This window comes from Carassius auratus, chromosome 22 (genome assembly GCF_003368295.1).
Source record: "Carassius auratus strain Wakin chromosome 22, ASM336829v1, whole genome shotgun sequence".
NCBI classification, from domain to species: Eukaryota; Metazoa; Chordata; class Actinopteri; order Cypriniformes; family Cyprinidae; genus Carassius; species Carassius auratus.
Genome location: NC_039264.1, coordinates 27,810,359 through 27,834,921, shown reverse-complemented (window position 1 = coordinate 27,834,921; position 24,563 = coordinate 27,810,359). Strand labels below are relative to the sequence as shown.

General features: G+C 37.2%; 2 protein-coding genes across 2 annotated transcripts; one reads left to right on the top strand and one right to left on the bottom strand.

Moving 5' to 3' along the window:
• Positions 1 to 3,498: 3,498 nt before the first annotated feature.
• LOC113040223 (vesicle transport protein USE1) lies at positions 3,499 to 7,653 on the bottom strand. Its single transcript, XM_026198546.1, has 8 exons — positions 7,523 to 7,653; positions 7,183 to 7,232; positions 6,889 to 6,967; positions 6,641 to 6,793; positions 6,377 to 6,392; positions 6,012 to 6,042; positions 5,763 to 5,925; positions 3,499 to 4,577 (listed from the first exon to the last, which is right to left on the bottom strand). The coding sequence occupies exons 1-8, from the start codon at positions 7,622 to 7,624 to the stop codon at positions 4,395 to 4,397; spliced, it is 777 nt and encodes a 258-aa protein (XP_026054331.1). The 5' UTR covers positions 7,625 to 7,653; the 3' UTR covers positions 3,499 to 4,394.
• A 36-nt stretch (positions 7,654 to 7,689) lies between these two features.
• LOC113040222 (uncharacterized) lies at positions 7,690 to 19,316 on the top strand. The gene is made up of 6 exons (XM_026198545.1): positions 7,690 to 7,733; positions 10,501 to 10,614; positions 10,693 to 11,028; positions 14,546 to 14,653; positions 14,912 to 14,973; positions 15,167 to 19,316. The coding sequence occupies exon 6, from the start codon at positions 16,771 to 16,773 to the stop codon at positions 17,587 to 17,589; it is 819 nt and encodes a 272-aa protein (XP_026054330.1). The 5' UTR covers positions 7,690 to 7,733; positions 10,501 to 10,614; positions 10,693 to 11,028; positions 14,546 to 14,653; positions 14,912 to 14,973; positions 15,167 to 16,770; the 3' UTR covers positions 17,590 to 19,316.
• The last annotated feature ends 5,247 nt before the right edge of the window (positions 19,317 to 24,563 follow it).

Sequence of the window (24,563 nt, the reverse complement as noted above, 5' to 3'; positions counted from 1 at the left end):
GCGGTGACTACGTTTACATGCAGCCAATAACCCGTTCAAAACCGGAATATTAGCAATAACCCGGTCGCGCACGGCCATGTAAACACCGGCAAAAACCTGGATATGCTCATATCCCGGTTTTTAAAAACCGGAATATTTGTTCTTGTAAACGTGTTTTGGCATATCCCCATCAAAATGTGTGTTCTGCACATGTTCTATTCGCAAGGAATCTTGGTCTTTTGAGTAGAGACGGCGCATAAAATACAGGAAGAAGAATCGGAAATGAGGCATATTGCGTCTTAATGTTGTCTGTACGTCCAGACGCTAACCGTGCGTCGCCGTTTACATCGGGATATTGGCGACTAATTACACATTCCATGTACACAAGAGTAACTCTCTCTGCTCACGCATGTAAACGGGTTATCCCGAATGTTTCAGAAACCCGAGTAGTGACCTTAACCCGACCATAACCCGAATTTTAACTGCTTGTAAACGTAGTCAATGAAGTTAAAAGCATGTTAATGATGGATTTGTTTCTTACAAAAATGCAGCTCCTCGCTTCTCAGGATCTTAATTAATGGGCTGGAGTGGTGTGGATTTTTGTGATGTTTTTATCAGCTGTTTGGACTCTCATTCTGACGGCACCCATTCACCACAAATGATCCACTGGTGACCAAGTGATGTAATGCTACATTTCTCCAGATCTGTTCTCAAGACGTAACAAACTCATCTACATCTTAAGGCCTGAGGGTGAGTACATGTTCAACAATTTATTTTTTTTATTTTTGGGGGAGGTGGGGTGAACTATTCCTATAAGACAACCTCTGATCAGTTTGCGGTCTACGTGGGAATAACAAAGATGTTTGCACACATTTAGAAGTCATGATGATTTTAAAAGATTAGCAAACAGCTGTTGCCAATATAGAAACACAGCTGCTGGTTTTTTGCGGCTTGATTCATGAGGAGCTGTGTATATAAATATAAACATGTTGGCAGCACATGTCAGCGGGTTTTAGCAACTCATTTCAGTTTTCTATATCTGCATGGTGTCTATCTATCTATACTTCCTCTAAACATTACCATAAACCAAATGGTCTCAAGATACACCTTGATGAGATGACTACACTTGGCCACCTCAGTCTCAAAACATGATGAGGTTATTTACCACAACACCAGGGATGGAAGACTGAGAAACCAGGTAACCGAACAGCTTCCTGAACAACTTCCTGAGTGTTGCTCACCATTAGTGTTTACAGAAGGGCAGATCCCCCATACCACCCATCCTGGAGGACCGACGGCGTAATTATACCGGCTCCTTCTGCGAGGAGCAGCCGAGGATCAAAGCAGAGGAGCGTTTCCCACACTGCTCTTCCTGCTGGGGCATGTTGCAACAACTCTGTTTAAAACAAGCCCTCTGCCCCCCGCACACCACAGTGCTGTCTTTACTCATTCACCGACTTCAAAACTTTACATAAACCCCACATAAAAAAAAGTCTCGACTCCATACATGACTCATAAGCGAGTTGTGAAATATGCACACAAAATTGTCTTTTTTTTCATTTGTTGGACACATTTGACCTTCATTTCTTCAAGTGGAACAAAACCTTTGACGTTCGAATCGACCTTGAGAAGACACAAGCTGCTTTCTGAATTCAAACATCGGTTTTGGCAGGTTCTCAGTCGTGACTAGAAATGTTATACTGTTTTTTTTTGTTTGTGTTAATCAAGTGAAAGCTTTTCCAGTTATCGGTTAAAGAACGCCTGAGAAGGCGGGTTCACAGTGTCTTAATCTCGGTGAATTCGAGTGGTTTCCAGGAGCTTTGCAGCACCTGCTGGGTTCCCCAGGGGTTGAGTGGAGGCCCGCGGCCGGGCGGAGGTGTCGCTTCAATCCCTTCACCCCAGCTAACCTGCCACCTTCCAGCCAGATCACAGCTTTCCCTGTCAGGAACCGCGAAATTAAAACTCACAGCTGCTTTATCTGCTCGCTTTACTTCAAAGGTGGGTCGACCTGGTTTTCGAAAATTAGGCCTTTGGGTCCACAGGAGTCCTGTGTCAGAGTAACCATGCTTTATGATGCATTAGGGGACTGCTAAGCTAACAGCAACAGGGGTCATAAAGAACATTATCCCAAAGTGCATAAATTTCCATGTACATCAGCATTTTTTTTCCGAACATAACATTTTTGGTGAAAGACGTAATGTTGCTTCATGAAGTGCAGTTGGGTCGTTCCCACCGAGTGAATAGATCTCAGGATAGGTTCTTGAACGTTAAAAGATCCAGTTCATTCACTCAAGGCTCCTACATATTCTCCATTTCAAAATTCCATACTTTTCCAGACTCAGATTTCCAAACCGACTTTCAGACCATATTTAACATGTATGTTTCATGAAGCATTATTTTCAGCTTTAAAGACCTATTTGGTGTAAAGTACAGTAATTAGTTAATATTTTCTCAGGGTTTTTAAAATTGATTTTCTCAATGTAACATCATACAAAATCCCTAAAATAAAAAAAGTTTAACATTCACGAAAAAAAGGTTTTGTGCCCTTGAGTACTATTCACGTGTGTGTGGGAATGTTTTGCATGCTCACGCATAATTTCTAGTTTTATATAACCCATTTCCTTTGTGCATCACGGTCATCTTGAATAAAACAATAGCATGGATGCACATCAATTAACAGAGATCGACCCGCTCAATTTTGCTTTTCTTATGGTAGTACCTCTAATATCAAGGTCTAATGTCCAATTTAACTCCTGTGGCAGGGGAGAAACCGACAGAAAATGACACGAAATGGGCAGATGGCATAAAATTGGCCAAGTTCAAGGGTCTATAAAAAAAAAGACTGTTTTAAGATTTGGCTTTCATTGGGGCAGTATGCCATATTTCTTAGGTCTCTTTAATGCATAGTCTGTGGAGGGCCAAAAAAAAAACACACACTGTGAAGTGGACCGATGGCACAACAGATAGCTCAGTGTGCATGGTGCAATGCTAAGTTTAATGGTTTCTTGTACGTAAAAGAGAGTAATCTTTTTTTTTTTTTTTTTTTGCAAAGGTCCTAGAGGTCATGTAATATAGTGCCAAGAATACAGAATACAGTAACTTTTCCAAACCCATTTAGGAACCCTCTTTACTACAGTGGGGCCTGTTGACAGTGCAATTCAGCAAAGTTTAATGTATGGAAACATTTAAGGGTGACATACGAAAAGGCCAAAAAATTTATTTACTAAATTATATTTAGAGATAAAATAATTGGAAGATATAATCTCAGGATTTCTGAGGGGGGAAAGCCACAATTGCGTAAAATATTATTATTTTTTTAAATTACGAGCTGTAAATTCAAAATTCTTTCCCACAATTCTGAGTTTTTGGCCCTCAGAATTCACATCTTGAAATGGTTTTAAAAAGTCAGAATTGTGAGAAACTTAGACTTGCGAGGAAAAGTTCTAAATGTGAGATGAAAAGTCGCAATAACCTTTATTTTCCTGAATTTAGCCTGCAGAAAAAAAATAGACAAGTAGGCAGATTGCTAATTATTTTATTAAAATAACACACCCTCCTGTTTTTTCTTCACAGATAACTTGGAACCCATCTGATAGAAAGGAAGAGTAGCCTATGACCATCTGTTCATGTGAATGAATTACAGGAGCGAAAATAAACACACGGACAGATAAACGATGATTGACAGGCCGCTTCAGATGAACATTAAGATCCATCAATAGAGCTGCCTAGAGAAACAAACACGTTAGCCATATCTGAGCAATACTTAATAGGCTACTCCTTCCATGTGCTATATAGGGAACAAGCACGAATAGATCGTTAGCAGCTAAATATGGGCCATTTACTCTCTGGGTGGAGAAGACAGTATCCATCTGTGCTTCCGACGGGCAAAAATACTTCCTTCTGTTTGCCAGAACATTTCCGCATCGACGAGGCGAGTCCGGACAAGTCCACCGGACCTTAAAACAGCTCGGTCCGTTTTTATAGCGACCGTACAGAAACTCAGATAGAGGTCAGTCATTTGTAGCTTCTGAAAACGCTCATATATAGTGTCAAAACCCATTAGCCTGTATTAAGCAATATTAGCCTGTTGGAAACGCGTCTTTTAAAAGATGAAAACGTCGGTCTCAGAATAAGTATTGAGAACGTTTCTCGTCAGATTATGTATTTAAATGACTGACGAACAGTTTGTGGGCTAGTTATCAAATACTAACCGTTAATAACAACCGAATCATTTAAAAACGTTCTTCACAGGGATTCGGCGCGAATTCGTTATGACATCAACAATGGTTTTCGCGGGAATGGCTGAAGCTGACTGAACGATCGAGGCTGTCAATCAAATGTATAACTCTTTGCTAGTGTCTGTAAACCTGTTGTAATAGATAAATTAAATCTAGCGGTTCTAGTGGTGATTAGCATCATCTGAGTCTCGGGAACAGTCTTATGAAGAGGATCATGCTGATGAACGTGAAGGAGACGACGATTAGCATCAGCCACAGGAACCAGTTGACGGATTTCTTGGCGTGCTGCTCCAGACGCTCTGATTCGGTCTTCAGCTTCTCGAAGTTCATGTCTGCCTGACGCATGGACTGATTGAGAGTCTGAGGAGGAAGAACAGCGTTTAGACTGTGTTCACGCTCAGTCAGATTAACACTGCATGTCAAAGGGTTGAGTTTAATGGCACTGTTTGGTAGCAAAATCATTCAAAAGCTTATATTAGTTTATACACTGATTTGTAACGCCATGTTGCGCTGTAGTAACAGCAAACTTACTGTAGGTTTGAAAGCTCAGTTATGAGTGCAAGACTAATATATTGCTGCCCTCTAGTGGTCACACAACAAATACATCAATGATACATCATGAGCCACTCTTTTTAGGCAGCTACTTTATTGTGATTTTCAATCGGAAAAGTAATAATATAATAATAATAATAATAATAACAATAATTAATATAAATAATTATTAATATTATAACATAATATTAGATAATTATATTCATATTATATAAGATAAATGTGAAAATATTTATGAAATGTTATTATAATAATATTATTATTTTATTAAGTTGAATATGTTGATTTAAAAATAATCCCTAAAATCAGGGATTGAAAGGCATGAAGCTGGTGCAAGTAAAGAATAAAAAATACATTTATAGAATATATACAGGTATTATAAAATCACAATATTTATTTTATTATCTTTGCAAAATATATTGTTTTTTATTTTTATTGTTTTATTCTCAGCAATATTACTGTAATATATAATAATAATAATAATTGTATTATAGAATAAATATTTAATAATAATAATAATAATAATAATAATAAAAGCAATAATGGTAATATATGTATTAATGTTAACAGCATTATTTTATTAAGGGAATATATAATAATATCTATTATGTAATAACTATAATGTTATTATGTAATATTAACAATAACGGTAATAATAATAATAATAATTACAGCAATAATAATAATAATAATAATAATTATATACTTATTATAAAAACATTTAAAAAATATGTATTTTTATTAAAATCTATTACTACCAACAATGTTAGTTATATTTTTTTGTACTCCCAATAATTAATTTGAAGTAGATAATTGGTGACCTTATTTTATTTTGCTAGATAAAATATATTACATTAACAAGAATTGAATGTCATTCAAGAATGAGAATGATAAAATATGTTTTTTATTTTTTGCTTTCAGAGGATGGGCATTATAATCCTAAATCTGCACTATTCTATTAACTACAGCGGTGTAGAGAGAAAAACATCAGACCTGGTTGTCCTGTTTGATGATGTTCTGGGCCGCGAGCGTGTTGTTCTTCAGGTTGCGAGCGAGATTCAGCATGTCATCAGCCAGTTTCTCCTGCAGGTTGTGATGATGCTGTAGAATAGCGTCCAGCTCTCCCGCCGACTGCCGCTCGTCTACAGGAATACTCCTGAAAAACCAGCAGAAATAACTCAATACTGTAGATTCCAGTGACAAGTTCACATAGAAAAAAATCAACACGAGAGCGCCACCTACTTTCTGTGTCTGAGATCCGTATCCAATGAACCTGGCCATGAAGAACAAAGAAAAGTAGTGCTGTCAAATGAATAATCGTGATTAATTGCATCCAAAATAAAATGTTTTGTTTGCATAATGTGCTATCTAAATATATTTAGTATACAAACATAAATTTTTTCTGAAATATGCACATGCGTGTGTGTGTATTTATACAGAAATAATCAATATAAACAGCACACACACATATATTATGTAAAACAAAAATGTTTAACTTGGATGCGATTAATCGTTTGACAGCACTTCAGAAAAGGCATGCTTAATAATATATGAAATTTAATTTCTAAAAATGTAGTATTTAAATTACAATAGAATATACATCTTACCAGAACTTGACACAGCCTGTTAGGAAAAAAAGCACAGATAAAAGATTAAAAATAAAAATGTTTACAATGTAAAAAAAATATTTTCTTAACCAGTATATATATATCCTCAATCTGAACATCTTATATATATATATATATATATATAAGGATGTTCAGATTTAGGATTTATTAAGGTACAATTCTGAGATGTTTCACATCATGTTTCCATAAATACATGAAAACATAAAAAAGCACATTAGTAGCTGAAAGAGGAAAGTGTCGTACAGTGCTCATCAGCTCCTTCCTCATTTCTCCAACACATCGCGCTTTACTCTGGATGTGCACCGTCTTACTGGCAGGCATCCTCTCGCTGGATATCGTAGGCGTTCGTCCAGGAGCCAGAAACTGATTGGCCAGAGACTTCTCTGCTGGAGACGGCTGGATACAAAGTGTTTTTTTAAGTTACCATCACAGAAAGATGACTCATTGTACTCTCACTGAGCTAGTGGTGACCAAACAGCATAATTACTGACCAGTTTGTCTGCCTCTAAGAGACCCTTGAGGAACTCCACCTTGCGGTTGTAGTCCGTCAGTATTTCCGGTGTTGGTTTACTGAGAGAATAAATTCGATATAAATCATGACTCATCATCTACATCAACATCTGTTCACATCACAGCTGTAGGAGAAACACTACTAGACCTTTTTTTTTATCTTAAAATCACTTAGACGTTAATATATTTCTCTTTCATACATTAAATGTTGAAATGGTTATGTTTACACTTAAAATATGTGAATCATTACTGTCTGTAACCTTCAATAAACGTACCTTGGACGCTTTTTAAGGGCAACAAGCATCTCCTCAAGGGCACCAACGTACTAGAAAAGACAAAATTAAATCTATTGAATATGATTTTATGCTTAAAATGATAGAGATAATAATACATTAAAAATTGTACAAATATCCACAGCGAAGAGAGAAAGCTAATAAGACATTAACTAATCAATTCTAGGGCATTAGGTGTAAATATGAATGCGTGTCTTGTTTTTGACACGTAATTCATATGTAAATGACGCTGGCAATATTGCTTTGTTGTATCATGCAGAATTTATAACATTTACTTCAAAAGCACAGAAGTACACGCAAATGCAGAGCTGTTGTGCATTACCTTCTCTAGTCTCCATTCGGTCTCATTTCTTTTCTCTGAAGCCAGAGATTCACAGCGCGATAATAGCCGGATAAAATTAATCTCTAGTCTGGACGTGGCCATGTTTGACGCTTGAATGTTTGAAGGGGAAGTCGCGCGAGTTTTGCGCACAGCAAGGCGGAGCAGAGCGACAACCGAAGAGTCCCGGATGGTTACGCACGAGCGGTTGGTGGTAATAACAATAGACTGTATTAAAACATGTAATAACTTCTGCGAATCTATTATACATTTAAAAACAAACACACAAAAACGTGTACTTGTAACTCACGTTCATATCTAGATCTTAAAAATGGGTAATAATGCAATATGAGAAAAAAGCAAATTAAAAGTCCCCAGTGATGATGCAATAGCTCTTTCCTTCAAAACAAACAAACAAACAAACAACACTCACAAAAAAAATATACATATAAGGTTTCTATAGTTAAACCACGCTTGGCACAAATTAACCATGATTTTGTAATGCTAACAATAGTTTAACCATGGGATTTGTGGTTAAACTGTGGTTTTAAGTGATAATCAAAATGCCAATAATAATAATAATAATTAAACATGAGGACGCAGGAGCCAATTAGTAATCAATAATGTCAGTCGTTATAATTTAGGAATTTATAACTGTATATAAAGCTTTGCCATAATCTCGAGATCATTCATGGCATCAGACTGCACACCCCTGGTAAATGAGAAAATAAAATGCATTTATATATTTGGGATCTTTATTATTATTATTATTTATGCAAAATCTATAGATTAAAATTATCCAAACAATACCTTTATCATTATTTTGTGCTTTTCTAAAGACATGTTTTATGGTACTAGACTTTACAGGACTACAATAAATGTATTAATCTGAGATCTATTCAGAAGTCTCCCGTGATTGCAGTGAAGATACATTATAGCTAAGGTATGTATTGTGTTTTTATTTAGATGTGTGACAGAGAAGTAAGATTCGTTCAGACCAGCAGCACTGTTGTTCCTCCTCAGATCCACTGACAGATCCTGAATATCTACAAGTTCAGCCAAACTCTGTGTCTCTTCATACTGAGAGATTGTGTTGATTTATCGCTGTTTGCTTCAAATGATCAGAATTGAGTGTTAATTCCAGTGAGAAAAACTGGTGGACTGGACTTGAAGCTGTTCTTCAAGCTGCACACAGAAGATCCACCTAATCAGTCTGAAGCTTTTTTACAAGAAAGAGTTGGATAGGATCTAAGCCATGCTATTGCTGGGCATTGAGCAGCACTGAAACATGTCGAAAAGGTTCATTTTAATCACAACACCAGATCGGCCGACCTGTAACGTTACACTCTCACTCAAAGGATGGGCGATCTGACAGGATTGTTACTAAGAGGTGGATCTCATCTAACGTGTATTGTAAAGACAAACTCACCGCGTCTATCTAGTCCTGTTGAAGATGTACATACATTTCAATTTCAGCAGGCAACTATTTTTATAGCTACATTGCTGTTCCAGCCACAATACATCACAACAATGTTCATACAATTACAAATGATTATATAAAAATTGTCAGTTTGTTGTTTTACACACATGCACAGACATTTTTTCATACACGGCATCATGAGATGCAAGAAACATATGGTAAGAAATCTGTAGACTCGTCCATAACAACAAAAGACAATCCTTTATTGAAACTTTTTATAAGTGTGCGCTGCAAATAAAAGCATTTTTGATGATCGTTTCTGTCCAGTCCACTCGTTTTATTGCATTTAACCATAGCTGTCATCGGTTTGTTTGTCTGGTAGTTGAAGCAGATATGCAATCACATTACTAATTTGAGGCTGTATTACGTTGATTCTGGTACACAACATAAGAACAAGATGATATTTTAAGCTCGTTCGTAGCCATATCTGTGCTGGTTTGAGTGGGACACCTCCAGTTTCCCCTTTGTTTAACCTAAAATAAAACTCCAGAAAAGTGTACAATATGGGACCTTTAAAAGCAAAAAGTGCTTAATTTAAAGATTAGGTGAAAGTTGTGAACAGTTGGGAAATCAGGTTATTTTAAAGGAGTACTTCACCCAAAAATGAAAATCTGCTGAAAGCTGACTCACCCTCAGATCTTCCAATATGTAGATGAGTTTGTTTCTTCATTCAAACAGATTCTGAGAAATGTATCATTACATCACTTGCTCATCAAAGGATCCATTGTCCATAATAACACTTTCTTCATTAAAACGTTGTCTTGTCTGAATCAGGAGAAAAATATGCACAGATCAAATATTATTTACAAGTGAAAATAGTCCAAAAAAGTTATAAACACACAGGACCTGACTCACATTTCACTGCTGGTTATATTTTCTCTATATTAACCGTGCATGTGACGAATACAAATCTTGAATCTTGAATTTTGATGAGAGGACGACAGGGGACGGACTTTCTTGAGGAAGTGTTATTGGATTATATTTGTCCAGATACAATGGTCTAAAATGAAAAAAAGTTTCCTGGACTTTTTCCTTTATTAACACAGAAAAAGATCTGACATGATTTGTCTTACATTCATTTTCAAAATACTGCTATTTTAATAAGAGTGTGTAGCATGTATTTTGTTTTTACTTTGTATTTTTTAACAAAGTATCTCTGTATTTCGTCTGAAATACGTTAAGGCAGCAATCATAACTGGAAAGTTATTTTTAACATCTATAACAAGAACTTCAATCTTCAGAATATGATGCAAACCCACATGGTACAGGCTACACCCATTCCTCAAGAAAAACTTACATTTTGGCAACTTCCTTTTGTTCTATACTAGATTCATGAAAACAAAAATAACATTTTATTTATTTAGCATATTTAGTTTTGACTTTTTCGAAATGAGTCATTATTTACTCTAGTAGCAGTAACTAGAAAACAAGCGCCAGTGGGGCCAGTTTAAGTTGAACTTACGTCACTTCATCATATTTGCAGTATTTGGTCTTTCTGCAGCTCAGCAGTAGCACTTCCTCTAAGAGACACTATAAACTTCAACCTGAACACAAGTTTAACCTGAACACAGTTCAACAAGCTGAAGAATGAAGACACTGCTGCTGTCTCTGCTCTGTAAGTTTATTTCTGTGTGATTGAGTGTGATTCTGTCATGATCCGATGATCTCAATCATCTGTTTTCTGTTTCTTCAGGTCTGTGTGTGTGGAGTCAGTCCACAGAAGCTTTAACTGATCAGCAGGTGCTTTTAGGACACAATGTGACTTTAGCCTGTGAGTTTAATTTAAAAGCCGTTATCTGGTTTGTGACAAAACTACAAGCTCGTCCAGAGATGATAATGCGAACCTTTGGATCCACTGAACAGGCAAAATATTACCACTACAAATTCAGCAGCAAATATTCAGAGGGTGGCAGGAGCCGCTTAATAATCAATACAGTTAGTGTTGATGATTTAGGAATTTATTACTGTATAAAACCAGGGAATGATCTACAGATCAGTGTCAGTGATGGTATCAGACTACACACTGCTGGTAAGTGATAAACTGCAATACATTTACACAACTAAAATATACAATATATACAATATTATCATTATTTATGTTGTTTATTTTTGATTTTGGATCACAATTATCCAAACCGATTATTTCTGTGATGACAGTTACGGTCCAGACTGTGCACCACTGGGTTGTGTTTCCCAAAAGCATTGTTAACCATATATGGTTCAAATTCATTCAAGGTGTTTCTGGTGTCCGTAGTTTCTGTTTGTAGTCGAGTTTACACTCTCGACCTGTGGTTAGAAGTTTACTAACTATCCAAACAATTAATACTTTGCTTTTCTAAAATAGATGTCTCTCAGCAACCGCATCAGACTGCACAACATTGGAAAGTCATTGGCAATAAATGTATTTTTCTGAGATACTACTACTACTACCACCACAGAATAATAAATATTTGTTTCTGTTATTATTATTACTAATGCTTTAAGAGCTCTCAACGTGGGGTTAGGAGCATAGTTTCTTGTTATTATGATGTGAATAAAATCAAGCGCTTGAGCAAATTAAGCAAACTAACATGTAGTACAATCTTTATCTTTCATTACATTTATCCTACGTCAATTGGTAGAGCATTGGGTTAATAGAGCAAGGTTGCGGGTTCGATTCCCAGGGAGCACTTGATAGGTAAAAAGTGTTAGCCTGAACTGTAAGTCACTTTGGATAAAAGCATCTGCTAAATGCATACATTTAATTTAATTTAATTTAACTCAAGCAGCATGTTAAGGGACGTACTTGCTCAGCGAGGAACACCGCTAAAATAATTGAGAACAAAAATAGCTACAGTAAATAGTCATCAGATTCCATGTTCATTATTTACAAACCAAAACCTGAGATTACTGGATGATTAACAGAAGTTATCACTCCACGGCATATTTGATGACATTAACGTTCGTTTTTAACAAAGGACAAATGTGCGACAGAATCCCTACGTTTTCGTGAAACAATCAAAAAACAGTTTCTTATTGTACTATTAGTTACTGTGCTGTTCATGAAATGCACCCCTGCTTATAAATGAATGAATAGATCAGATTTTTATGTTATTTTTGTTAGTAGAAGCTAGGGGTGACCCCGAATAGTTGACGAATCGATACTTTGATTCGTGGAGCCTGATTTCACTACCAATCTAACAGTCGAATATTCGCGGGGTGTTATTGATTATGCCATTTTGACTATATGGGGGAGCTCAAATGTTTGACTTCACATAGAACTACCAGTTTTCTCCCAATAAGTCAATATACAGCCTATTATTTAAAAGCTGTAAGAATCTGAAAAGAAAGATGCTTCAAATAAATATTTTAAAGTGTGTGAATAAATCCAACCACCCCTATAGATTTATGTTTCACAAGAGGAGCATATTAGTGGCAGGGATTTAAAACTTTACCAAGACTCACAACTGACATAGGCAGACTGGATATTTTTCAGCGCAAAACGCGAGCAGGTCAAACTACAATGCAGAATATTAATAACTATGACTGGGACTGTTATATACATACTATTATAATGAGAAGACCATTATACTAAAAAGCTATGATTTTTTTTTGTTTAGCTGCTGTGTTTCTGCACATTGTTGTGTGAAGAATGCATCCACAAAAGGAGTTTGCATTCAACGTTTTAGGCTAACGTTATAATGAGAGCACTTTTGTAAAAAAAAAATTTAATAATAAAATTCTTAATTGTTTTGCCAACGTTAAGTGTTAGCTGTCTGTTAATCAAAACATTAAACATTATTTATCGCGTTTAAATGTGCAATGTGTTCGTTACACATTTTCCCTGTGTGTTAACATCAGTAATTATGTTAGTATAATGTCTGACTTGACTCTTGTTAACATATTTTGCCCCACCCACAAACACATGATTAGACTATCAGTCAAATATCGGCAATATTCTAAAATTCCGATTCGACTATGAAAACCTTAGTTGGGGACACCCCTAGTAGAAGCCATAGTAGATTATCATGTAATTATTAGGGGCCGAGCATCAAAGGTGCATAGGCAACTATTGTATCCGATGGCGTTATTATTTTTGTTATTTTTCTTTTTCTTTGATTCCTTGGCTCAAGTTGATTAGATTACACTATATGATATAATTTTCCGTTATTTCCCTACTATTTTGAATTTGATGAAGAACTTACTTTTTCGAACTCCTCCTAGGCTGTTGCTCTGATTTTCATGAAAATTTAACCAGATCATCTTCAGACGATGCTGAAAAAAGTTATGGAGTTATTAAGTTGATTTGTCTAACCATTTTTTTAAAAACGCGTGACCATTTTTTGTTGTGGTTGTGAAAATAGGCATAGGCTGTATCTCCTCAATGGTTAATGTATTCAGACCAAACTTAGTCCATGTCATCACAACCATGACCTGAGATTACATTTCAGTGCAACACCACCTAGTGGCCAGAAGATATGAACAATTTCGATTTTTGCTTAAAATGTTTGAATGATTTGACCATAAATAATAACTGGTCTTTAGATTCAGTGGACCATGCTGAGTTGAACCATACCCAATTTTCCCATGGCATTGTAATGAAATGGGTCTCAAAATATTTCTTGGGTCATGCCAAGGACAGAGATACCAATTATGCAATTATAGTCGACTGAACAAAAGGCTATAAAATACCAAGGAGGTATAATTTTGAATGTGGATAAATAAAAGGCTCAATATGGCCACTCTATCTAACGAAGCCCTGCCTTCTGAATGAAGGAGCCAATCACTAATCAGTAAAGTAATCGCATCTTTTCAAAGATGGCCGTCCGAGTGACGTGAATTGTCTTAAAGGGACTTTGACCGAACTTACTGTTTTCCATTAAAATTTTTCTTAAAAACACACTTTTTTACTTCCTCCTAAATCATTTGTCTGATTGTCACCAAATCTGGGTCAAATTTGAGTATGCTGACAACTAGTTGTGGATTTTGTGTCAATAGATGAAACAACAAAGTTGAGGCATGATGCCACAATGACTCTGCAGTTGTATCTCTGCAAAGCTTTGAAATATTGACACCAAACTGTGTGTGTGTCATTGTCACCTCACCCAGAAAATACCACATTGATTTGAAAACCACCTATTGTATAAGTGCCACCTATTGGTCAAAAGTGACAAGCCATTAAAATCACATTACTAGAGGTTTAAAGCCATTTTGACTCCGATCAATCTAAAATGGCAACTCATTGTTGCAGCTGGTCTGATGCTCCATGCCATAATTAGCTCCTCATTCTGCCTCCTCATTTGTGGTTGTCTCCTTGGTTGCTGTGTTTGTCTATTACTTTTGTCATTTATGAAATTATATTTATGCAGATTTTTTTCCAATAAATAAATATTTTCAAAATAAATATCTAAATGTCATGAATGCATGACAGTTATTAAATTATTCTTACAATTATTCAAACATTATAGAAGTTACCGGAACATTTTTCTAATAATTATAGAAACATTACAGAAGTTACTTTACCTGGCTGTAGAAGATTAAACTTGATATTTTTCTCAAAAACACAGAATCTCCCCGAAGCCACGATGAACCAGAGCAAAATAATCCACCACAAGATCAGATTCCCATCATTATTTTAAGTCTGTTGACTGCTGCGCTGTTTGCTGCAGTGATAGGTGAGTTAAAAAGTCAAGACCATAATATATTTAAACCATGTGATGTAAAGATATCTAAGCTTTACATTTTTTTTTACATTTATTATAGATATTATAGACGATATAAAATAATTAAAACATATTTCTAATAATTATATTATAAATTATATATAAAATAATAATGAATTATACATAAATCTAATATTTACGTACAGTTTTGTTTGTATTCCATTTATAGATGAATTTAGCAGCATTTAATCAAATATTGTGTTATTCTAGGTCTATTAATGATGAACCATAAACTGTCTAAGAAAATTCCTAAATATGTCAATTTTCATCAGGTAAGATGTTTCTTATTGCTGTTTATGTTAAAATGTTGGTTATTATCACTGCTTTTACAAACCTTTTATATTCCAGAAAACAAAACAAGAAATGTTTAATTAAATAATTAATGTGTAAACATGAAGAACTGGCTTGATAAATGGACATAAAGTTCTAATGTTGGATTTTTTTTTTTTTTTGTCATTCGTTTAGATTTCTACAATGAAGTTTGGTGAGAGTAACAGAGGAAAAACAGATCCTTTATATCTAGAGGTGCTGCCAAATATCTAGAGGTCCTGTGTGAAACAGTGATTTGTTGCTGTTTGCTTCAAATGAACAGAATTCTGCGCTGCTTAAACATGTAATGAAATTATTTGGGCTTGTCTGTTCATAATAAAACATGACTAAAATCTGTCTGCAATTAAAATGTCCATCAAGTTTTATAATAGCATTTGCTTTTGAGTAATATGCTTTGTAATGTTTTTTATTATTTTTTTATGTCTTTCTGAGTTGCTAAAATCTGATTGTATTGGGATGCAGTAACAGTAAGAGTTTATTCGCTCTCCTGTTTGATCATGTGACAGTGAATGTAATATGTGAATGTAACAAACACACAGCTTTTCATTTCACAAGACATTAACTGATGGACTGGGGTGTTGTGGATTACTTTTGGATTATTATGATGATTTTATCAGATGTTTGGACTCTCATTCTGCAGACTCACCCATTCTGAATGAATGAGTGAATTTAGGGCAAAATGTGACTTTAGATTGACAGATTCAATATGGTTTATCTTTTGTATCTTTTTATTTTCTTCTGTTAAACACAAAAGGAGAAATGATTGGTCACTGGGGATGAAAATCTGCTTCTGTGTTTCTCAAAGGACAGAAATACTAGATTATGAGCCAAAGGAAATCTATTGTAAACAGTTCCCTTTCGATACTTCACTCACACTGTGTATAGGGAAAAGCTCCTTTTTTCCTCGATACTGAAGCCTTTTTTCAATCACGCAGTGCAATTGCACTACCATTAGTTTAATCTGTAAACTTTTTGAAACCAATGACATCGCTGCGTAGCTGTGCGAGTCTGTGGCGATGCAGCGCGCCAAAGCCCGCCAAAATGGTCTTGGCGAATGGCTACTTAAGCAGGCAAATCACCATAGGAAATCAGATATCACTCCTTCAGTGATGACTTCACTTCGCTGGATCCCGACTGAATGCCTTCGCAGGAACAAGCTTTCGCCATCAGAAGAGCGATTTCTAACACCGTTTTAACGGTGCCGGCCATGCCACACCACAGCTGTGGCACATTAGCACCCGGATTTGGGTGAGCTCACGCCGGCTCAGCACCCGCATGCCTCACCCTCTCCAATGAGAAAGCCATCCCCTCTCCTCTTCTCATGGCCAGAGCAGCGTCCCTCGGCTGATGAGAGTGACCTCGTCTCTTTTGGTGGATCGGAGGACGAGCTGCTTGATAACTCCATGTCACTCACGGCTTCTGAAAAGGAGGATTGGGCCGGTGATTCTGACCCTGCTCACCTGCCGTCACTGGATCCCATCGACGCCAGAGCTGGGATGGACGCCAAGCTTCTCCGCATCCTCTCCAAGGCCATCGAGGAACTTCAGCTGGAGTGGGCTCTCCCTGAAGAGCTGATGCGCAGCAGGCTGGATGAGTGGCCCCCCGCCAGCGCTCTGCCCCATTCTTTCCTGAGGTTCATGATGAGCTAAACAAGTCGTGGCGCAACCCCTACACACCCCGCCTACGCACTTCCTCCTCTGCAGCTCTCACCTCAGTAGACAGCTCTCAGGAGAAGGGCTATGAGGAACTGCTGCCCCTGGACAAGGCTCAAAGCTGCTTCAGCACTGCACACCATGGACATATTGCAAGTGTTCCAGACAAAGATTCTCCGTTCCCTGGATGAGTCTAGCCCTCATGAACCTGGTTTCCGCAACCTCCGCAGTGCCACGGATTTTGCCCTAGGGGACACAAAAGCCACGGCCCAGGCCATCAGACGATCTATGGCCAACCTGGTTGTGCTGGAGCACCACCTCTGGCACAATCTGACGGAGATTAAGGAGAGCGACAAAGTGGCCTTTCTCGACGCCCCAGTCTCTCCATTCAGTCTCTTTGGGCCAGCCATAGAAGGTTTCACAGAGCACTACACTGCAGCACAGAAGTTGTCCCAGGCCATGCAACACTTACTGCCCAAGCACTCCAGCTCTGAACCGAGTCGCCCCAGGACTGTGCCGACTAAGCACCAGAGCAAGCCTGTCCCTTCTACCTCCCAGGTGGTGCCCCCTAAGGAGCAGCACCCTGCTCACCCCGCTAATCGGCCTAAACCTCCTAGACGTCAGGGCCCCCGGCAAAGGATTGTGCTGGACCCGATGCCCTCTAAATCTGATCGTTGGGGGAAAAGAAGAAGGGGCAAAGTCCTGCCGCCGCCGGACGACCCCCAGAAGCTCTTTCGACTGCCTGCTATGCGACCTGGGCCCACCGTTGTTGCGTCCACGCAAAGCGCCATTATTATGGCGAATGCAATAAATATTTCACATTTTCAAAAGGAGAGCGGTTTTCCTCTTCCACACTCATCAGTGTTCAAGCCCCTAGTCACCGGCCTGGCATCTGACATCATCTAGCCTCTTGTCACGCGGGCTGAGGCCTGGCAGTCCATCCCCGGAGTGTCCAAGTGGGTGTTGGGGATTCGACGAAAGCCTCATGGCCGATCCACCTGAGGCAGGACCTTCTCTCTCAGGCAAACAGGACAATCTGGCATTCACGGCCAGAACTCTGGGCTCTGCATGTATGGTCCCTCGATTGGAGCCTCTAACCCCCTCTGGGATGTGCTACACACCATTGCTCAGGCAAGAGCCCCGTCTACAAGACGCCTCTACGCCCAGAAATGGTCAGTCTTTTTCGACTTGTGCTTAGCACAAAACGAAGACCCTGTTGAATGTGACATATCTCCGATACTGTCATTTCTCCAAGAGCGTCTAGACAAGGGTCTTACACCTTCCACACTCAAGGTGGATGTAGCAGTCATTTCATGGTCCTATCACTGGCCAATCTGTTGGTCGAAACAGCCTCATTGTGTGTTTCCTGAGAGGTTCTAGGCAGTTAAAGCCCCAGCGTCCTCTCACCGTTCCCACTTGCGACCTCCACATGGTCCTTGGAGCACTCAAAGGACCTCCCTGACCTTCGGCCCCTAATGCTCAAAACCATTCTGCTACTTGCTCTTGCATTGGTCAAGCATGTTGGTGACCTACAGGCCCTCTCAGTGAGCTCTGCATGCCTTGAGTTTGGGCCCAATAACTTGAAGGTAATTTTAAAACCCAGGCATCGCTGCATCCCTAAAGTACACCTCGACGCCGTTCAGAGCACAGGTAATTTCCCTCTCGGCTCTGCCTCCTCTTGAGAATATACATTGAGCAGTCACAGCCATTCAGGCAATCTGACCAGCTTTTTGTCTGCTTTGGGGGCCGCACCAAGGGGTCTTTGGTCTCAAAGCAATGCCTCTCATGTTGGATAGTCGACGCTATCGCTTTATGTTACTCCTCCATGGGCCTTGAGTGCCCCATAGGAGTAAGAGACCACTCCAATAGAGGGTTGACCACTTCTTGGGCTTGGTCTAGTGGTGTCTCTATCAAGGACATCTGTGAGGCGGCCGGCTGGTCCTCGCCATCCACTTTTGTCAGATTATATAACCTGGACATCCCGACCTTACACACTTGGGTTCTTTTGGTTTGATACAACGGCCTCTATCAGACGCCGTAATCATGCCACCTCTAGGGAGTTAGCTCCCTCTTAGCAGTGTAGCGTTAAGGGTTCAACGGCTCCGGCTCTCTCACTTATCCCCTGGACCCCAAGGTGTTCAAGATAAGCTTTTTATTGTTCTCAACCGTGGCACAGCGTGTTTGAGTTCGTTTGAATTCGACACTGCAGCTTCAGTGTCGTCTCTTCAGTCGTATGAACTGAATTCCTATGGCGATTTGCCTGCTTATATAGCCATTTGCCCCGCCTATTTTGGTGGGCTTTGGCACGCTGCATCACCATAGGCTCACGCAGCTATGCAAGCACTAAACCAATGGCAGTGCAGTTGCACTGCGTTATTGAAAAAAGGCTTCAGTATCGAGGAAAAAAGGAACCAAGGTTACGTTCATAACTGATTACATTTCTTGTATGATGTGACCGGGTAGCGATTCCTCCATAATGATCAGTAAAACAATAACCAAGCACTTCTTAGAAGAGTTAAAATTAGAGGTGCACTTAAAATATAAACATAAAAGTAAACTTGACTTATACTTACAAAAATTCTAAATATATTTGAGCTATACTCCTAGAATCTGTGTTTTCATTATTATACTTTGGAGGGCGCTAGTACACATCTTCTGCACAGAATTTCCAAAAAAAAACACAAGTGAAGAAGAAAAAGGAAATACCAGATACTAACTGAGGTAAACTCTCAAGAGTTTTATCAATAAAAAGGTTAAAAGCAAACGTTTCAGCAAATGTTTTATTATGAACAGACAAGAGCAATTAATTTTTTTAAAGTCTTTGGGAATTATAATTTCATTACAAGCAACTCTCAGTTCTGATTCTGATCAGGACTCATTTGAAGCAAACAGCGATAAATCAACACAATCTCTCAGTAAGAAGTGTTTTTGTACAGAGTTTGGCTGAACTTGTAGATATTCAGGATCTGTCAGTGCTGCTGGTCTTAATGGATGTTATTCCTCTGTTATACTCACTGAAGTTCATGTCAGACTTCTACATCAATGATAGAAAAAATATATATTAGCAGCTTATTTATGTTAATAAAGACACTTTCATTGCTTGGCTTACTAAACATTTTTCTTGACATTAGATCTCAGTTATATTTGTATAAATGTGACCCTGGACCACAAAACCAGTCATAAGGATAATTATATATAATATAAAATAATTTGAAATCTGAATAAATAAGCTTTCCAATAATGTATGGAGTCGGAGGGTAAATTTTTTTGTTGTTGTAGAGAAAATCACCTTTAAAGTTGTCCAAATGACTTTACATAATATATTCATAGAACATGATCTTTACTTAATATCCTATTGATTTTTGGTATAAAATAAAAATGTATAATTTTGACCCGTGCTACAGGTTTTGTGCTCCAGGGTCAAAAACGTACAGCAGTTTATCACTTACCAGCGGTGTGCAGTCTGATACCGTCACTGATCTTTAAAGCCCAGCCTGCTTTTATACAGTAATAAATTCCCAAATCATCAACACTGACATTATTGATTATCATTTCGCTCCTGTCTCCCTCTAAATATTTGTTCCGGAATTTTTCATCGTAATAATCAGTCTCTTCAGATCCGAATGTTCGCATTATCATCATTGGACGAGCTGGCAGTTTCATCAAAAACCATATAGCGGCTTTACATTTAAACTCACAGGCTAAAGTCACATTGTGTCCTAAAAGCACCTGCTGATCAGTTAAAGCTTCTGTGGACTGACTCCACACACACAGACCTGAAGAAACAGAAAACAGATGATTGAGATCATCTGATCATGACAGAATCACACTCAATCACACAGAAATAAACTTACAGAGCAGAGACAGCAGCAGTGTCTTCATTCTTCAGCTTGTTGAACTGTGTTCAGGTTAAACTTGTGTTCAGGTTGAAGTTTATAGTGTCTCTTAGAGGAAGTGCTACTGCTGAGCTGCAGAAAAGATCAAATGAACCAAATGACTCAGTGACATGAAGCAAGTCCAACCTGATCCTTTTACTTTAAGTGATGCACAAATCAGGATCAAATATACATAATAGCTATTTTAATTAACAAAAACAAAAAAAAACTAAATTGTAATACAGGACAAAATAAGTTTGGAGAAACAGCTGTATAGGACGCATCATTTTCTGCAGCTTCATCAAATTATTGTTAAAGATGTTACAAATAATTTTCTGGTAGTGACTGCTGCTTCCAGACCAAATAAACAGGTACATGAGGGACAAAACTATAATACAAATAAATAAAAGCAATCATCTGTAGGCTGCAGGTAATGAGTTTTACTTCAGTGGAAATTGAAATTGTTAAAATATTATAAAATGTAAAAGCTTTTCAAATGTAAAAAAAAAAAAGTGCTCCTGTAGCTCAAGTGGTACAGCATTGCATTAGGTTGGGGATTCGAATCCCAGGGAACACGTTAGGAGAAAATTGTTAACCTGAATGCATTGTAAGTCGCTTTGGATAAAAGCATCTGCTAAATGCATACATTTAATTTAATTTTTTAATTTAATTTTAATGTATTTATAACTTTTACCCTATTATTATTAGCCTATCATGTGATGTTTTGTTGCTGTCATGAGGTTTTAGGTTCTTATGTGTAAATGACGATGACATGCTTAGTCCGAGACACATTTTATGAGGAAGTGATGCAATTCAGTTCCATTAAGTAGTGGATTTTGGATGATTCAGTTTCCCTAAACACTTGTGTAACCTCCAGATGTGGACACACAATGTTCACTTCCTGTTTGCTGCCCAGACCAGATTTCATCAGATACCAAAAAAGAGCATGTCAGCTGTTCACGATTTAATGACTAAAATAATCTGTCTTTATTTTTATGGAATGATATCACAAATACAAAGACCATTGTTGGGGAAAGTTACTTTTGAAAGTAATGCATAACAATGTTGCATTACTCCATAAAAAAGTTTAACTTTTACTTTTTATGGAAAGTAATGCATTACTTTATTTTACATCATTTTTTTTCACCTGGGCTAGGCTTGCTTATTCTTTAAAAAAAAAAGAAAGAAAAAAACAAGAGTTTTGGCAACTGTAAAGGCGCTTCTACACCACTGTTTCAGGCTGAAGGAGATGCTTTTGGTCTCACTGACTCCCAACTTCTGTCAAAATGCAGGGAGCAACATGAACACTTAAGGAAGCTCACTGAACATAGGACTACTTTTAATACTGAAGACCTCCAGTTTCATTTTTAATAAATACAGTCAATAACTAGCTGCTGTGTTTGAATGAAGAAAGAGTCTGCTGTAAGATACAAGAAACACAAAAGACAAGCCAAAATTATTACAATTTAAAAATATAAGCTATGTCTGTGATGGGAAAGCTGAATGTTTAGCAGCTTTAAAGTCTTAAATGTCAAAAATCATTCAAATGTTTATGTTAGTCCTCAAAACTAAAATATATTGTTTTTGAAAGATATTTCCTATTTAATATTTCACAAAAAAGGAAGTGAAAATTGTGTCTAAATTTCAAATCAAGCTTATCTGAAGGTTGCACGGTTGTGAAACATGATGGATTCTTTATTTTCAGACACAATGGAACTGAATTGCGTGATTTTTCCTAAAAAGAGAATTGTCTTAAACTAAATACACTTTTAAAAATAAAGGTTCTTCACGATGCCATAGAAGAGCATTTTCTGTCTAAATGGTTCCATAAAGAACCTTTAACATCTTCTTCAGATTATAAATCAGTGAGAAAGAGATGGTTCTTTAAAGAACTTTTGACTGAATGGTTCTCTGTGGAACCAAAAATGGTTCTACTATGGCATCGCATGGATTTTTATGAGTGTAATAAAAAAATGAATATCTCTTATTTAATGTTCTCTTTTAAGCCTCTGATTTATTTATAAAGTGCATTAAGAAGGGTTTAATTCAGTTTTCTATAATAATAATAAAATATAATCACCATTTCCATAACACTTCCAAATGAAATTTTACTGAAGTAAAAAGTTGTACTCAGTCAATAATTATATTGTATTATATTATTATTATTATTGTATTATATATCTGTCGCCTGTAGATGATCAGTTTTATCTCTCTGGTCTGGACTGAGTGAAGAAATTATGACATAAAGAAAAAAAGTATATTTTAGAAACTTTATTTGTTTTAGATCTTTAAATAAAATAGCAATTTTAACTGATTTTGAATAGAAGTTAAGATGTATATTTGATCCTGATTTCTTTTCTGAAGGATGCATCACTTACAGTAAAAGGATCAGGTTGGACTTGCTTCATGTCACTGAGTCATTTGGTTCATTTGATCTTTTCTGCAGCTCAGCAGTAGCACTTCCTCTAAGAGACACTATAAACTTCAACCTGAACACAAGTTTAACCTGAACACAGTTCAACAAGCTGAAGAATGAAGACACTGCTGCTGTCTCTGCTCTGTAAGTTTATTTCTGTGTGATTGAGTGTGATTCTGTCATGATCAGATGATCTCAATCATCTGTTTTCTGTTTCTTCAGGTCTGTGTGTGTGGAGTCAGTCCACAGAAGCTTTAACTGATCAGCAGGTGATTTTAGGACACAATGTGACTTTAGCCCTGTGAGTTCAGGTTAAAAGGTGTTATCTGGTTTGTGATGAAACTACCAGCTCGTCCAGAGATGATTCTGCGAACCTTTGGATCTGAAAAAAAGACTGAATATTACGATGAAAAATTCCGTGAGAGATATTCAGAAGGAGACCGAAGCCGTTTAGTAATCGATAATGTCAGCGTTGATGATTTAGGACATTATTACTGTATAAAACCAGGCTTTTCTCTACAGATCAGTGATGGGATTAGACTGCACACCGATGGTAAGTGACAAATACAATTATTATTATTATTATTATTATTTAGGCAAAACTGTTTTGCAATCTCAGTGGCAAGAATAAATGCCCAGTTTAGGCGATACATTAAATGACTTTACTTGTGCTTTTCTAAAAGAAGTGTCTGAAGAGGACGGTGATCATAAAAGCCTGTACATCACTGGCAATACATCTGATTATTATTAAAATATAAACATTATTTTATTATTATTATTAGAAAAATGTATTTATATTAAACATTTATATGAAACCTGTTCAATTTGTATGAATGATTATTATTGTTGTATTATTGTTTAGGTGAACGTCAGTGAGCATTAGAGAGGAGTAAGATCTGTTCAGATCAGCAGCACTGTTCCTCCTCAGATCCACCGACAGATCCTGAAGTTCAGTAAAACTCAAATGTTTGCTTCAAATGAGCAGAATTGTGTGATAAAATATATTTTTTTTCAAGGACTTTAAAACAGGGTTTGCTTTTGCCTGTTTGTAATAAAAATGACTGGAAATCTGTCTGAAATTAAAATGTCATGTAAGATTTCAAATAAAGTTTTCTTGAGCAATGAATCAACTTTGTAATATTTTAGATCGTTTTTTTACTTCTCTTTTTGAGTTCCTAGGTAAAATCAGATCCAGTAATTGATTGTAATGGGATGCAGTTACAGCGATTATTATTCACTCTCTTTACTGATAAGATGACAATGAAAGTAAATCTGAATGTCTTCAGGGCCATGGAGGTCACTAATGCATCACATGTATCTACTAACTTTTATTTCGAATACTTTTTAGTGTTTATAGCACCAGTTGCTCTATGATTTGAAGTGGCTAGAAATATCTGTGCTAACCGATCATCCCTAGTACTAGTGTTTCTGTATCAGTATGATCTGTTATTATACACAGTGGTGGTTTCTCCATTAGAGTGATTGCGCGACGCACCATCAAAGAAAAGGGAAGGATTTTTTTTGTTACATTCAACCACAGTGTTACGTTAGCTTTCACTATTCTAGACTGTTTGTGCTGCCTCTAAATA

Excerpts from the sequence above, each read along its gene's own strand:
- LOC113040223 (XM_026198546.1), bottom strand. The coding sequence starts at position 7,624 with ATGGCCACGTCCAGACTAGAGATTAATTTTATCCGGCTATTATCGCGC. Across the intron at positions 6,968-7,182 it reads GCCCTTAAAAAGCGTCCAAG|TAAACCAACACCGGAAATAC; the intron begins GTACGTTTATTG and ends TTATTCTCTCAG. Across the intron at positions 4,578-5,762 it reads TCATCAAACAGGACAACCAG|ACTCTCAATCAGTCCATGCG; the intron begins GTCTGATGTTTT and ends CTTCCTCCTCAG.
- LOC113040222 (XM_026198545.1), top strand. The coding sequence starts at position 16,771 with ATGAGGAACTGCTGCCCCTGGACAAGGCTCAAAGCTGCTTCAGCACTG.